Below are 14437 nucleotides of genomic sequence, written 5' to 3' on the forward strand. Positions count from 1 at the left end.
CTGTCTCCCCAACTCGCAGTCGGGACTAGATGACGGATCTGGAAATCCGACAACCCAGCCTTAGGCCGACCATCTCCGACGAAGGGGGTGGCCACCACCGCCACGCCCAGGTGGGAGCCCCCGACGCCCTCGAGTTACGGGTCGATCCCAGGGGCAGCAAGCCATTGACGGGACGGTACATGAGATCAGCAAGTGCGGCCCGTCGGAGCCCATCTGGGCCTAGATCGGGTGCCCAAGTCGCTGTCGTTGGACCTGTCGTCGTCCGCCGCTGCCTGCCTGGCCGCCGCCGCCCCGCACCCCCCGCCCGCAACCGCCGCGCGGGTGGATGCCCCGCCCCATCCAGACCCGATGCAGGGAGGAGGAGAGCACCTCCGCCATCGCTGTCGGCTGGCCAGGCTTCGCCCGGCGGCTTCCTCCAACGGTGACGAAGGAAGGAATCAGGGGAAGGGCGCCCCGACGGCTTGGTAGGGCAGCTCCGCCCGAGCCGCCCAAGCGGGGGACAGCGCCGGGGCTTATTGATAATGATGAACTACATATATATATGTTGGAATTGATCTTGGCTGCCAGCCATGAGAGAAAAGTAAGGGGGTGTGGTCCGTGATCGGAAGTGCAAAACAAAATTTGGTCAAAACCCAATCGATCACTTGTTAGAATTGTTCCCTTGGGGAACCCCTTCCTGGTATGATGTACCCCTCTCTTGGAGTACTTCCTCTGTAAAGAAGTATAAAATCGTTTAGAATACTATCTTATATTTAGTATTCTAAACGATCTTATATTTCTTTACAGGGGATACTAATTAAAATGACGTGCAATATGTCAAATATATGTATACACAGGTATTGTTACATCGAGGCCATGACAAAGATCTCAGAATCACCATGTAACACTACCTAGGGAGTTTTGTCACAACGCGGAACACGATGCAGAGCATGTGTATGTGTCTTCGGGTACTCAGATCAGGCGGTGCTCGACTCCGAAGCGTACAGTGATTTAATCTCCTCCACATCATCGTAGCTCCCGAGGAATATCGGAGACCTCTGGTGTATCTCAGCAGGAACGATTTCAAGGGCCTGCAATGCAAACGCAGCAAACCATTTTTCAGTTACAGCACGCCAAAGATCAGCAATAACATGAAGTTAAGATACTACTACAATTTTGTAAAATAGCCCATGCTCTGAATCAGACGAAGTGGCATAGTATCAAGGTAGAAAGTGTTGCTCTGATAAAAAGGGATTTGGTGAATTCAGTGGCCTTACACGCTGTTTGCCGGTGAAAGACTGGCCTCCGGCTTGCTCCATCAGGAACGACATGGGGAAAACCTCGTACAGAACACTGAAAATACGACATGTCACCAGCCTCAGGAATGCACATGGATAAGCGTAATCAGCTGAGGATACCACGAAGGAAGGAGGCTGCTAATAAGCATCAGCGTACCGAAGCTTCCCGTTGGGGCTCTTCTTGTCGGCGGGGTACAGAAATATGCCTCCGTAGAGCAGGGTACGATGAACATCGGCAACCATGCTGTGGAGCGTGGAGTAACATGACAAAATCATTTGGTTCAGTAAAAAAACAGGGGCAGTCGGAGTCGGGCTGAATTAGCTGTGGAAGAGTTTCGGTTTTGATGTCAGAGAAACAGCTGAGAGACTGGCACTCACCTTCCAATGTATCTCAAGGATTTTGGTGATGAGCCGTCTTGGGGAAACTTGCATCTCTCCACGTACCTGCAATGTTGGCTGGAGAATTCAGCTTGACTTCCTGTGATGTTTGTGGACTTGAATGTGATCTAGTAAGTACTGTACATACTTTGCTGTGGGCGCGTCCCAGTTTCTGGCGTTCCCTTCATTGACCGAATAGATCTTCCCTTTGTTTGGTATCTGCACAACCAAGAAGAGTTAAGCACACATATAGTAGGATTTCAGCTAGTCTTTTGTTGCAGATCAATGAATAAATTTTAGAAAGAAGAGGTGCGTTGTTGTGACCTGCATCACAAACCTTTATGTTGGGATGGGTAAGTATGAACTCCCCAAGGGAAGGATCAAGAGTGAAGCCATTAACACCGTTCCCGGTGCTCAACACAAGCTGCGGTAAACCAGAACAGCGTTGAATCTAGGATGAAGAGGTGGGAGTAAAGTCACGGGAGTGAGAATACATCAGGGAACATAATTACCGTGCATGAGCTCCCGTACATGCAGTAGCCAGCGGCGATCATGTCAGTCCCGGGTTGCAGCACGTCCTCCAGAGTCGCGTTGTCCTTGTCTTTGATCATGTAGATCCCAAAGATCTGTAGAACAGAGAAACGCCGATCAGATAGCGGTGAGTAACCAGCAGACATGGTACCTTTGTTATTGAAGGGTGTACTGAACCAGTCGAACAGGCAGCAGCTCTGCTCGGAGAAGCAGAGTCAGAGGAGCACATACCGTCCCGATGGAGACGCCGCAGTCGATGTTGGAGGAGCCGTCCAGCGGATCGAAGCACACGCAGTACTTCCCGCGGAGGGGCGCGTCGACGAAGATGGCCGCCTCGTTCTCTTCAGACACGAGGACACACTGCGAAGGCACACAAAAGTCAGATCCTAGCTACGGATTGTTTACTTCACTACCAGGAAGATATGTGCTGGAGTGTGACAAGAGTGCATTACGGTGCGGCCGCTGCTGACGAGCGCCTTGACAAAGACCTCGTTGGAGAGCACGTCCAGCTTCTTCTGCTCCTCCCCCTGCTCGCCCGTCAACCGCGCGCGCAGACATTAATAAACAAGGCGAGAAAGGGACTCGACTCGAGGACTTGGATCATGTGTGCTGGATCGCTTGCCTGGACGTTGGTCTCGCCGGCGAGGCCGATGAGCTTGGCAAGGCCGGCCTTGTTGACGGCGGAGGCGACGAACTTGCAGCCGAGGACGATGTGGGAGAGGAGGATGGTGAAGTCGCCCCGGGACTCCGGGTGCCGCCCCTGCTCGTTCAGCGCGTGCCGCGTGATCGTCATCAGGTCCGTCCGCTGCGCCTCCGCCGCGTGGTCCATCCTCTCTTCTCTACTCCGCCTCTGCGACCGGCGCGTGATCTCCGCCGAGCAACGGCGCTAGCTCTTCTCGGTCGTCGGGAGCGACCGACGGATACAAACAGATTGCACCGCCCACGGATGGTTGTTAGAGATGGTTGAGGGATATGGGAGGCGGCATCCGGTGCGCGGCCAGGGGATTGAAATAGGCGGAAGGAAGTCGGTGGGAGGCGTGCCGGATGAGGTGCGGTGCGGGCTTCCACGTCGGTGTAGCGTAGCGTGGATATGCTCGGCACGGCAGCGCGGCCAGACGTGTCCGGGAAAGATGGGAGGAGCAACTGGGCTACTTAATTACTGGAAGCGCTTGTGCCCATTTGACCAGGACACTACTCCGGTGATACCAGTATATAATTTCCTCCCGGACGACGTTCGTACTACTCCTATCCTATGTTCGACTCGACCTGATCCTGTGCTCCCCGTGTGTTTACATGTAGAGTGATAAAGAAGAAAAAGGCTCGAGCATCCCTGTCAAGCATGTTGCATTCGGTTGACTAATGAACCTTCACAAAGAAGTGGCATTAAAGTAGAGAATGGATAGATAACCTTGGCCTTGGGGCAACAAGAAGCGGCACTTGAGCTGATGTCATGGGTTGTTTCCTAGGTACTCAGGACCTGTAGCCATCGCTCGTCAGCCTCAACCATACATGATGCAACAGCTGTTGTGTAGGAGTGGCCATCATCAACCATATCATGATCAACTTTCAGCAACAAATGTTTGCAGAAAATCTCTGAGGCTCTATTTGGTTGCAGGAATTGAATTGGTCTGAACTGAAGTGCAGATTCCAGTTCATCTCCGGGATTGAAATTTTGAATTTGATACGGTTCCAATGTTGTTGTTTGGTTGACTGTTGGAAATGCTTGCTGGAAATATCAAATAACTCAAGTTGCCAATCACTACCTGTGTGGATGCACATGGTTCCTTTCTTTTCAGAATTGAACACACAGATACAGTTCCAATGTCATGTAGCCTCTTTCTTCTACTTACACATGATTCTTCATACCACTTAATACATAGTTCTAGTACTTAGCAGAAATTTTCTCCTTGTTTATGTTCTATCTAATTCCATTTACTATAATATATGCATATTTTAAATGTTTGGGACACAAAGGAAAATAGAGTAGTAGCAACAGAATCATAGATGGATAGGTTAGTCCCAACGGCTCCTGTACGGCCTCGCGATCTGGGTGGCGACGGGCCGGGCGATGCGCCGGGGCGCGAGGGATCCGGCGCAGCGGATGGGTGGTCGGCTGTTCAGGCGTCCGGGCGGTCGACGAGCGTGGCTCCGGCGGAGACGGAGGGGGCGGTGCCATCTGCGGGCTGGAAGGGGAGCCGGTTTTGGGCGTTGGCCGAGGAGAGCGACGACGAGGATCAGGCGGTGGCGGTCGATGCGGTCGCGGTCAATGGTGGTGGCGGCACTCGGGCGACAGTCGGTGCGTTCGTGGCCAGGGCGGAGGAGCTCGGGGGCTCCCTCATAGCCGGCCGGCGCACCGCATTCGCGTCGGGCGGGCGTGGTGCCCGGCGACCAGGGGCGTCTGGTCGGGCACCGCAGAGGGGCACCGTGGCGTCGTCGAGGGCGAGGCAGCCGTCGTAGGGCGCAACAAGACGTGCGGTCGGTGTGTCCACCGCACCCTTGAGTGGCCAGGCGTCCGCCCCGGCCGCGCCGCGGCAGGTGGCGATGCCTGCGGCGGCGGTGTTGGCGGTGGAGCAGGCGATGGCGGCGGAGGAGCCGGACCCCTGGCCTAGGGTTGGCTCGGGTGGCTCGGATGGGCCGTTGGGCCGGGCGCTGGTGGTGGGCTGCACCCCCAGGTGTGGCCCAGGTGGCCCGTCTGTGGCCCCGGCTCCAGGACCCCTCGTGATGGCCGCGGAGTCGGTGGTGGTGGCCGCGTTGCTCGGCCCAGGCCTGCTAATTCTGGCTCGCATGTGGCTGGCCAGGTATATGAGTGGCTCTGGATCCCGCAGGGTGCCCTAGACTGCTCGTTAGGGTTTCCAGCCACCCATTCGGAGGTGCGGCGCTTCAGCGGATCTGCTCGCTCCTTCCACCCTCTTTCTCCCCCTCCACCCCTCGTCCGCTCCTTCGCCGAGGTGGTGGCCATGGGTTCCAAGGCGGAGCGGCGTGCGGACAAGCAGGTGGCGACGGATCCGGTGGCGGAGCACAGGCGTGAGCGAGATTCGCGCCCTCCGGCGATGGAGCGTGCGGCGGAGCGCGCGGGTGAGGAAGGAGGATGGGGGCCTCCGCCTTCATGGTGGCTCAAAGAGCAGGAGCGCAAGAAGAAGCGCAAGGAGGAGCACAAGAAGCGGGGACTGGAGCTCAAGCGCAAGGATGAGCTCCACCCCCACTGCGGCGACCGCGTCGGCGACCCCTTCTCCAAGCAGAAGCAGAAGAAGCACAAGATGGCGGGTCCGGCGGCTTCCAAGCCTTCCTCCTCCAAGGGCACGGCGGAGGAGCCCATCCCCGTCGAGCAGGCGGACGGCCCCGAGTGCTTCAAGTGCGGGCGTGCGGGACACTACCAGATCCACTGCACCTTCAAGCAGTTGTGCGTTCTTTGCTGTCTAGAAGGGCACGCCTCGCCCAACTGTCCCATGTGAGGCAAGCCGCCGCTGCTGCAATCCATGGGGCATGCCTTCTCCGGTGGTGGCTTCTTCTGTCTTCAATATCCCGCAGAGGCGGATTCGGCTGCGGAGAGTCTCTTGGGTGCCAACGCGGCCTTGGTCTCGGCGGCGCCCGGGGTCTTGACCAAAGAAATCTTAGAGGCAGAGCTACCTCATCTCTTCGAGGGAGAATGGGACTGGCAGGTGACGCCTTTCGACGCGGACTGTTTCTCGGTGGCCTTCCCTGACCCGGTCATGCTCCGGATGGCGACGAGCAGCGGCAAGCTTTTCCTCTCCATCAACAATATCATGGCGGATATCCGCGACGCTGTCCTCGCCGAGCCCAAGGCCCTGTCCATGACCGAGGTGTGGGTCAAGATGTGGGGTATCCCTCTGAAGCAGCGGCGCGTGGAGCGGCTGATGGCGGCCACGACCATGATTGGGCGGCCACTGGTGGTGGACGAACTCTCACTGATCCGCTCGGGTCCGGTGTGCATGCGCTTTGCGTGTCGTCGTCGGCCAAGCTGCGCGGCTCGGTGCAGATTTGGTTCAACGGTGATGGCTACAACGTCAAGCTCGAGCTGGAGCTGGAGGCGAGACGCCAAGCCGCCCCAGCCCTTCCTCCCCCACCTCCGCCTTCCAACGACAAGGACCCGCGCGACCACGACAAGGACAAGCCGGAGGACAAGGCACAGGACCCCGACGCAAGCATGGAGGATGACTATTGACACGGCGGCGTGGGACAGGCTTGGAATCTCGGCGTCGGGCCCTGCGGCGCCGGTGGCTGCTGTGGTGGAGCCGCAGGTGGTGGCAGTGTGCCGGCCTGCCGAGGCGACGATCGCGATCCCGAACCAGTATGGGTCCAACTTGGGCTTGGTGACCTCACCGCCCCTGGTTTCAGACCCTGCTGTGGTTTCACGTGCGGGCGGAGACCGCTCCCCGCGGGCTCGCTCCCCCAGCCCCTCACTCCTTCTCTCCGCACGGTCCCCTGTGTCGGGCAGCCATGGTGGTGCTTTGAGTGGTTCGGTGAAGCTCATGAAGAAGGTGGCGGTGCGCATGGTGGCGGCGGAGGCGGATGCGGTGCGCTTGATGGAGCCGCTGGACGCGCCCCCGACCCCACGGTAGTCGGTCATGGCGTTGGCTGCCCCGACTGCGCCTCCTTCCGGTGACCAGCTGCTATAGGAGGCCTCCAAGGCGGCGGCGATTACCAAGGCCAAGAGGACTAAGACGGTGCCGGTGGGTCCGGTGCGCACCAGCTCGCGTTCCAAGGGGGACAAAGGGAACATGCCTTCGCTGCAGCGGGCGCAGCTGCTCCAGGCTCAGAAGAACATGGAGATTTCAGGTAATCCACCCCCACGCTTCACGGTCTTAGACTCCTTTTCTGACGAGCATTTGCATGAGGTGTTGGATGCAAGCGGGGTCGGCCCCTCATGCGTGGGGGCGCCCGGGAATTGATTTCGCTGGTTCGCGCTAAGAAACTGGCGCAGGCAGCGCTGGCGGCTGCGGTTGCAGCGCGTGCTGATCATAGGACAGAGCCCCCCGAGGGAGGGGATGCTGCTGCTCCATCTATGCCCGATGAGAGGGGTCAGGCAACAGGGGTTTCTCCCTCTTCCTCGCTGAGCAGGGGCAAGGCGAGGCGCGTGGCAAAGCGGTTACCTCGAGAGGGGTCCGTCTCCATAATCGCGTGATCTAGATGTGAGTTCTTTTTTGGAATATCCGGGGTTTCGGCCACGCGGGGCGCCGCACTCAGCTTAAGGATTACATCCGCTCTGAGGACGTCGATATCGTAGGTCTACAAGAGACTATCAGGGCAGAGTTCCGCTTTCATGAGCTGCTCTCGATTGATCCGCTAGAGCGCTTTGAGTGGCAGCATGTACCCGCGGTTGGGCACTCGGGGTATGCTTTTGGGTTTGCGTTGTGATATGTTTGAGGTTATCTCCTGGGACGTGGGGCTTTTCTTCATTGCAGCTCACTTCCGCATCTACGCTTTGCTCCGTGAGCTTGTAGTCATTCAGGTCTACGGCCCGGCTGATCACGCAAGATCGGCGGAGTTCTTGGGAGAACTCCAAGCCAAGGTCACTGCGGTGACTGCAACGGCGACTCCGGTCCTCGTGGGAGGGGATTTCAACCTGATCCGTTCGGGAGCGGACAAAACAACAGTAATATAAACTGGCCTAGGGTGACCATGTTTAACATTGACATTGCCTCCATGGCACTTACAGAAGTGGCCAGGTCTGGCGCGAGATTTACATGGACAAACAAGCAACTAGCCCCGGTCCGCTCGGTGTTGGATCGGGTGTTCATGTCGCCGGAGTGGGAGATGGGATACCCCCTCTGTACTCTGATCACCGAAACCAGGATAGGTCCGGATCATGTCCCTTTATTTTACTCCTCAGGGGAGGACCGAAAGAGACGTAGCCCACGTTTTTTCTTCGAGACTACCTGGTTCGAAACACCAAGCTTCGACGAAATCTTCAAAGAGAAGTGGTGGGCATGCATTAACCAGGTCGGGACCCAGAGGGGCCCAATGGAGTTCTAGAACGTCATAGGAGCACGGCTCAGGGCTAGCCTAAAGGGGTGGGGAGCCAATCTTGGGAGGGATGCCAAAGTGCTCAAGGTGTCGCTCCTTGTGGAGATCGCGCGAATTGTTGCGGAGGCAGACGCGCGCGCCTTCTCGGAGCACTAGTGGGTGCACCGATACGCCCTTGAGGGGCAGGTCGAGGCATTGCTGCGAGGCGAGGAAGAGTATTGGCGTGCCGGGGGGGGCTGAAATGGACTCTCAAAGGTGATGCCAACACCAAGTACTTCCACGCTTACGCTAATGGTCGCCGAAGAAAATGCGCAATCCTTAGGCTGCAATCGAAGCAGGGGCTGCTGTTGCGACAAGAGGACATCTCTCGTCACGTATACGAGTTCTATCTCAACTTGATGGGGTCGTGCGAGGCTCAGGGGGCTGGCTTGCGTGCGGATGTTTGGGACGAATCCCAACGCATTCTGGATGGGGAAAACGACGAGCTGGGGCTGGCCTTCCTCCCAGAAGAGATAGACGTTGCCCTGATGGGCATGAAAGCGGACACGGCGCCCGACCCGGATGGGTGGCCGGTGGCCATGTTCAAGCGTTTCTAGCCGATCCTTAGAGGCCCAATCTTTGAGATCTGTAATGGGTTTATTCGAGGGACGATAGACATAGTGCGGCTTAATTTTGGGGTCCTGTCTCTTATTCCGAAAGTCCAAGGGGCTGACAACATCAGGCAATTCCGCCCTATCGCGCTCATTAACGTTCCTTTTAAGATTTGTGCTAAATCATGTGCCACACACCTAGGCCCGGTAGCTCACAGAGCGATTCATCGCAACCAATCCGCGTTCATTCGCGGCCACAACATCCTGGAGGGTCCGCTTGCCCTGCAGGAGATCGCTCATGAACTAAAACGCACCAACGAACCGGCCACTCTTCTGAAGCTAGACTTTGAGAAGGCGTACGACCGGGTTAATTGGGACTTCCTTCGTCAGGTCCTTCTTAGTCACGGTTTTTCGGTGGTGTGGGTTCACCGAGTGATGCAGTTGGTCTCGGGAGGACAGACTGCAATCTCGGTGAACGGAGAAGTAGGGCACTTCTTCCGTAACAAGCGGGGACTCCGGCAGGGCGACCCAATGTCCCCGCTCCTGTTTAACTTTGTAGTTGACGCGTTGTCCGCTATGCTCTGAAAAGCGGCTGCGGCCGGCCATATCAAAGGGTTGGTTGGCCACCTCATTCCAGGGGGAGTGACGCACTTACATAATGCGGATGATATGATGTTGATGTTTCGCCTGGACCATCATAGTATAGCCACGGTCAAGGCGATTCTCCTTAGTTTTGAGCTCATGTTGGGCCTCAAAATTAATTTCCACAAGTGCGAGGTGCTCTACTTGGGGGTGGAGCCTGAAGAAGGTCGACGTATAGCAGATTTGCTCAACTGCAAAGTGGGTAAATTCCCGTTTATGTACCTTGGCCTTCCAATGGATACCAAACGGCCCACGATTGAGGATTGGGGACCTCTGTGTGCCAAAGTGGGGGGTAGGGTGTGCCCCTGGAGGAGTAAATTTCTCTCCAGGGCTGCTAGGCTCGTTCTCACCAACTCGAGTCTCTCATCCTTACCCATGTTCGCCATGGGCCTGTTTCTGCTAGCAGAAGGGGTGCATGCCAAGATGGACACACCTCGGGCCAAATTCTTTTGGGAAGGAACGGACCCTAACCACAAGTATCATATGGTTAAATGGGTGTGGGTGTGTCGACCCAAAGCTTTGGGAGGCCTTGGGATCACTAACACGAGGATCCAAAACATCGCGCTGATGTGTAAATGGATCTGGAAGATTGTCCAGGGGGCCTCGGGGCTTTGGGTGGAGCTTCTTAGGGCAAAATACTTCCCTAATGGGAATTTCTTTGAGGGCCGGACAAGGGGGTCCCCCTTCTGGAATGATCTACAGAAGATCAAACCGGCTTTTGCCATGGGGGCAAAGTTTTCGATTGGGAATGGCCGGTCCGCCCGCTTCTGGACCGATCTCTGGGTAGGAGCCTAGCCCCTATGGACCGAATTCCGGGATCTGTACGACATTGCAGTGGATCCGGCTCAGTCCGTGGCTGAGGTGCTTGCGGCATCGCCATCGGAAATCCATTTCAAATGTGAACTTAGTGGGCAGGAGCAAGCTAACCTAGCGACCTTGCTTCAGATGATTAGTTTAACGGTCCTATCGGACCAGCCAGACACGGTGAGTTGGGCACTCATGACTTCAGGCAAGTTCACGGTTAAATCGTTATATCACAAGATGTGCCAAGGGCCGGCGCATCTTGTGATCAGGGGGTTGTGGAAAGCTCGGTTGCCTTTGAAGATCAAATTGTTCCTTTGGCAGTTGTTCCGCGATAAACTTCCCACCTCCTTGAATGTAGCCAAACGCAATAGCCCAGCCACTGGGCCTTGCGCGCTGTGTGGTGCACCTGAGGACGCCAATCATGTCTTCTTCGTGTGCCCACTGGCGAGATTTGCCTGGAGCGTCGTGCGAACGGCAGCAGGCGTCCAATGGGACCCTAGATTGGCGGCAGAGCTTATTCACATTTTAGACGCGATCCAGGGGTCTGTCAAGCGGGTGGTGTGGAGCTGTGTAGGGGCACTGCTCTAGGCTTTGTGGCTTACTAGGAACAAGCTGATTATTGAGGGTTGCTTTCCAACTCATCCGGCTAATATTATCTACAAATGCAATCTCTTCTTGCAGCAGTGAAGTCCGTTGGGGAGGCGCAAGGATGCTGAGACTCTCAAGAATGCCCAAGATCGTCTGATGCAAGTGTATGTGTTGGCTAGGGAGCCTTCGACCACTACCGACGAGGTGGTCCCTTTTGTGGCCTGACGAGCCTGCGTGCTCTGTTCGGGCTTCGGCCATGTAACATGTTAGTGGCCTGCTTGACCTACGCCCTACTCAGCTTCGATTGTATCTGAAACTGGGCCGGTTAGGCTTTTGGTTGGTGTTGTACTAAGACTTAGTCGTGTTACGCTGCCTGTTGGGGGCTTTATTAAGTTAAAGCTGGACGCATCTGGCGTCTTCGTTCTAAAAAAAATGTTTGGAACACATAAAAATCCTAAATAATGTAACAAACTACTGCGATAGCCATTGGTCCCTTTTGATGTGCCAATAAGACCCCTCCTATACAAATGGTCTTCAGCAAGTGCATGAACATTGTTAACAAGGTCCATCATTCATCATGTGCTCATGCATAAATAAGATATCCATGATTCAATACACATACAGAATAAGTTTGAATCAAGTGTAATATGCACGCTGTCATGCAGCCCACACCTCCCACATACAGAATGTTCCTTCAGTTAAACGCGGCTCGTCATAGCATGTTACTTCAAGACACATCATATATATTTTTCCGCACATACGAGTACCTCCTAATCTTACGCCTGTCCTCGTCATCACTAAACGGCTTATCTCCCTTGGTCTCCTCTCCCTAATGATATATGCTATCGCCACAACAAGAACTGCATTAAAAAGTTCTGCCAACATAGTCTTTATCATATTCCTCCTTTCATTTTCCTCAACTGCATACAACCATAAAAAATAAATCTTTTTTGTACTCAGATGGGGAGACTCACCCCACCCCCCATTCCCGGTGCGGTTTACACCTTCAACAAAAACATAAAAATAACAATGCAAGTAAATACTGCATAAAGTATGAAAGAAATTTCTGTGAATCAATATTTAAACTTTAAACTAGCCGCAAACATCACCGCATACTCAGGTCCCTACAGCAGCGGCATCAAACTATTGCCATGTAATATTTGTTTGAGAAGAGACTCAGAATATAATAGATCTGATGCTTTTACAAGTTCAGTTAAAAGAAATGCATGTACAAGTGTGCAGACTGAACTAGTTTTGACTGCCTGGATAACAAAAGATTGAGGGGATTTCACATCAAATACATGGCTGCCTAGAAAACCAAATGACACAGAGATATGTATATGTTACAAAAAAAATAGTTACAATGAGTTTGTGTAGTTAGGCTTGTACTGCATGCCATTTCTTTATTTTAAGAAAATGATACACATATATAGATTTGGATGGATTCTTTCCGGTGGAGTACTTTGAATGGCTATTAGTTTTCCCACGCATGGTACCTGATTCAAATTACTGTCTTTTATCGAGCCATTACTCTCGTAGTCCTGCTCAGAATGACGAGTACAGTGAATCAGTGACTAGTAGCAGCAATCCATCAGACACCTCAGAGTTCAGAGAATGACATACCCAATGCCAGCAAGGCATTCAGGAAAAATGTTTGACGTGTTGGCCAGGCTTGAGGATTATCATCACAGACTAGCTTAACTATTGATCAGAATATTCAAATTACACTCCAGTTTCCAATCGGGAAAATGGAAGTTATGATCTACTTTTATTTGTTCAGGAGAAGAAAATGGGCTGAGATTGGATGGCAAAAGCATTCAGAGTTTGCAGGCTTTGCTTGACAGAATCATGACAGGCAAGGCATACATTTGCTAAATATCATAGTACTCCCTCTACAAACTAATAAGATCTTTTAGATACTACTTCATTTTGAACAGGTGTTAGAGAATATCATGGTTCAGGAATACTGCAAGGCCGTCACTGAGAAATACAACAGTGGATTAGGGATCAGAAGACACCACAGAAGAATTTTATGAACCCAATAGGCATCAAGATGTGTTTACTGATATTTTGGCTACCGAATTTTAACAATGAACAGACAGGAGTAACAAGATGTTAAGATTCAGAAACATACAAAGGTGTCATGCAATTGGTTTGGGGCTTTCAGTTGACAATCCAGAGTGTCAGTAATCCAACTTCCAATATAAATTTGGGGCAAGATCACGTAGACAAACAATTAGTCACACAGAGCAAACAATTAAGAACAGATAGCCAACTTTTCATTGCTGATGGTAACAAGATGGTTACATCAGGCACAGCACAAGAACACAACACAGCCACCATGGCACAAACGAGGAATCCTACTACCACGACACCAGGTTTCCACCACGCAACACAGGTTCAGAAGCTAACATTCTCTACACCTCTGAAGAAGCTCGACACGCTCTAGGCCCTCTCACCACGGATGCGGCGAGCGAGCTGGATGTCCTTGGGCATGATGGTGACGCGCTTGGCGTGGATGGCGCAAAGGTTGGTGTCCTCGAAGAGCCCGACGAGGTAGGACTCGGCGGCCTCCTGCAGCGCGGAGACGGCGGAGCTCTGGAAGCGGAGGTCGGTCTTGAAGTCCTGCGCGATCTCCCTCACCAGGCGCTGGAAGGGGAGCTTGCGGATGAGCAGCTCGGTGCTCTTCTGGTACTTGCGGATCTCGCGGAGCGCGACGGTGCCGGGGCGGAAGCGGTGGGGCTTCTTCACGCCGCCGGTGGCCGGGGCGGACTTGCGCGCCGCCTTGGTCGCCAGCTGCTTCCGCGGCGCCTTGCCGCCGGTGGACTTCCTCGCCGTCTGCTTCGTGCGGGCCATCGGGAAGGGAGGGTGGGGCGGGGAGAGGGAGTTCTTGGGGGATCTGGGAATGGAAGGGATTGGTGTGAGGAGAACGACGGGCAGCCGGGAGGATTATAGGCGGCGGGTGACTGCGAAATGTTTGGGTCGCGAAGGTGGGTGTCGAGCGTTGGATTCATAGGTAGCGGACGGTGAGGATACGGCCTCGGGTGAGGCACGCGGATCGTGGGGGGGCGATCCGCGGCGTGGTGCTTCCTGCAGCCTGATTGGTTGCAGTTGCGAGTGGGCTGTGGCTGGGACGCTGGGTGGCCCTTTGCTTGGGCCTAGCGTGCCAGGGATTGACATGCGTTCTTCTTCTCCTTCAGAAGTTTTAAGCTTATACAGTATATTTAAAAAAAAGAGGCAATTTTAAGCTTATACTGTAGGGTGTTGATGTCTTTCCTTTTTTAAATGAACCTTTTTAGCCAAGAAGATATCATTCCTTCTCTTTCCCACAGAATACAGCTAGTGTTTCCATTGTAGCAGCAGCAACAACTGCAGGGTTCGGTTGCCATGGATGATTGACGATGACGTGTACCATCACATGAGGGGAAGGGAATCTATCAGGTGCTTCCATTCTTGAGGTACTCCCAGTGCTCCAAATTAGAAAAAAGATCTTCAAGCGGTACATGTGCTCGTGCTTCTGGGATAGGCTAACGCACGACTCAACGTAGGCCGACGGACTAGTAGCAGGCAGCGCTGGGTCTATGAGAAAAGAGAGGTATTTTTTGTTTATTTCCCTTTTCTCAACCTGATTTTGAGAAAAAC

The 14437-nt window shown here is 54.0% G+C and overlaps 2 protein-coding genes across 2 annotated transcripts; both read right to left on the reverse strand.

Moving 5' to 3' along the window:
* Positions 1-677: 677 nt before the first annotated feature.
* Positions 678-3318, reverse strand: LOC119345611 (fructose-1,6-bisphosphatase, cytosolic-like). The gene is made up of 10 exons (XM_037615617.1): positions 2809-3318; positions 2639-2713; positions 2418-2546; positions 2168-2281; positions 1993-2079; positions 1804-1874; positions 1656-1721; positions 1435-1521; positions 1257-1332; positions 678-1070 (listed from the first exon to the last, which is right to left on the reverse strand). Exons 1-10 carry the CDS (start codon positions 3013-3015, stop codon positions 957-959), a joined length of 1026 nt encoding a protein of 341 aa, XP_037471514.1. The 5' UTR covers positions 3016-3318; the 3' UTR covers positions 678-956.
* A 9734-nt stretch (positions 3319-13052) lies between these two features.
* Positions 13053-13720, reverse strand: LOC119345624 (histone H3.2-like). The gene has a single exon (XM_037615623.1). The coding sequence runs from the start codon at positions 13649-13651 to the stop codon at positions 13241-13243; it is 411 nt and encodes a 136-aa protein (XP_037471520.1). The 5' UTR covers positions 13652-13720; the 3' UTR covers positions 13053-13240.
* Positions 13721-14437: the final 717 nt, after the last annotated feature.

The sequence above is a fragment of the Triticum dicoccoides genome, chromosome 1B, assembly GCF_002162155.2.
Source record: "Triticum dicoccoides isolate Atlit2015 ecotype Zavitan chromosome 1B, WEW_v2.0, whole genome shotgun sequence".
Taxonomy (NCBI): Eukaryota; Viridiplantae; Streptophyta; class Magnoliopsida; order Poales; family Poaceae; genus Triticum; species Triticum dicoccoides.

Coding starts and splice junctions, on each gene's coding strand:
- LOC119345611 (XM_037615617.1), bottom strand. CDS start 3,015: ATGGACCACGCGGCGGAGGCGCAGCGGACGGACCTGATGACGATCACG. Junction 1,333..1,434: donor AGCCCCAACGGGAAGCTTCG/GTACGCTGATGC, acceptor TCGTATTTTCAG/TGTTCTGTACGAGGTTTTCC. Junction 1,071..1,256: donor CTTTCACCGGCAAACAGCGT/GTAAGGCCACTG, acceptor TTTGCATTGCAG/GCCCTTGAAATCGTTCCTGC.
- LOC119345624 (XM_037615623.1), bottom strand. CDS start 13,651: ATGGCCCGCACGAAGCAGACGGCGAGGAAGTCCACCGGCGGCAAGGCG.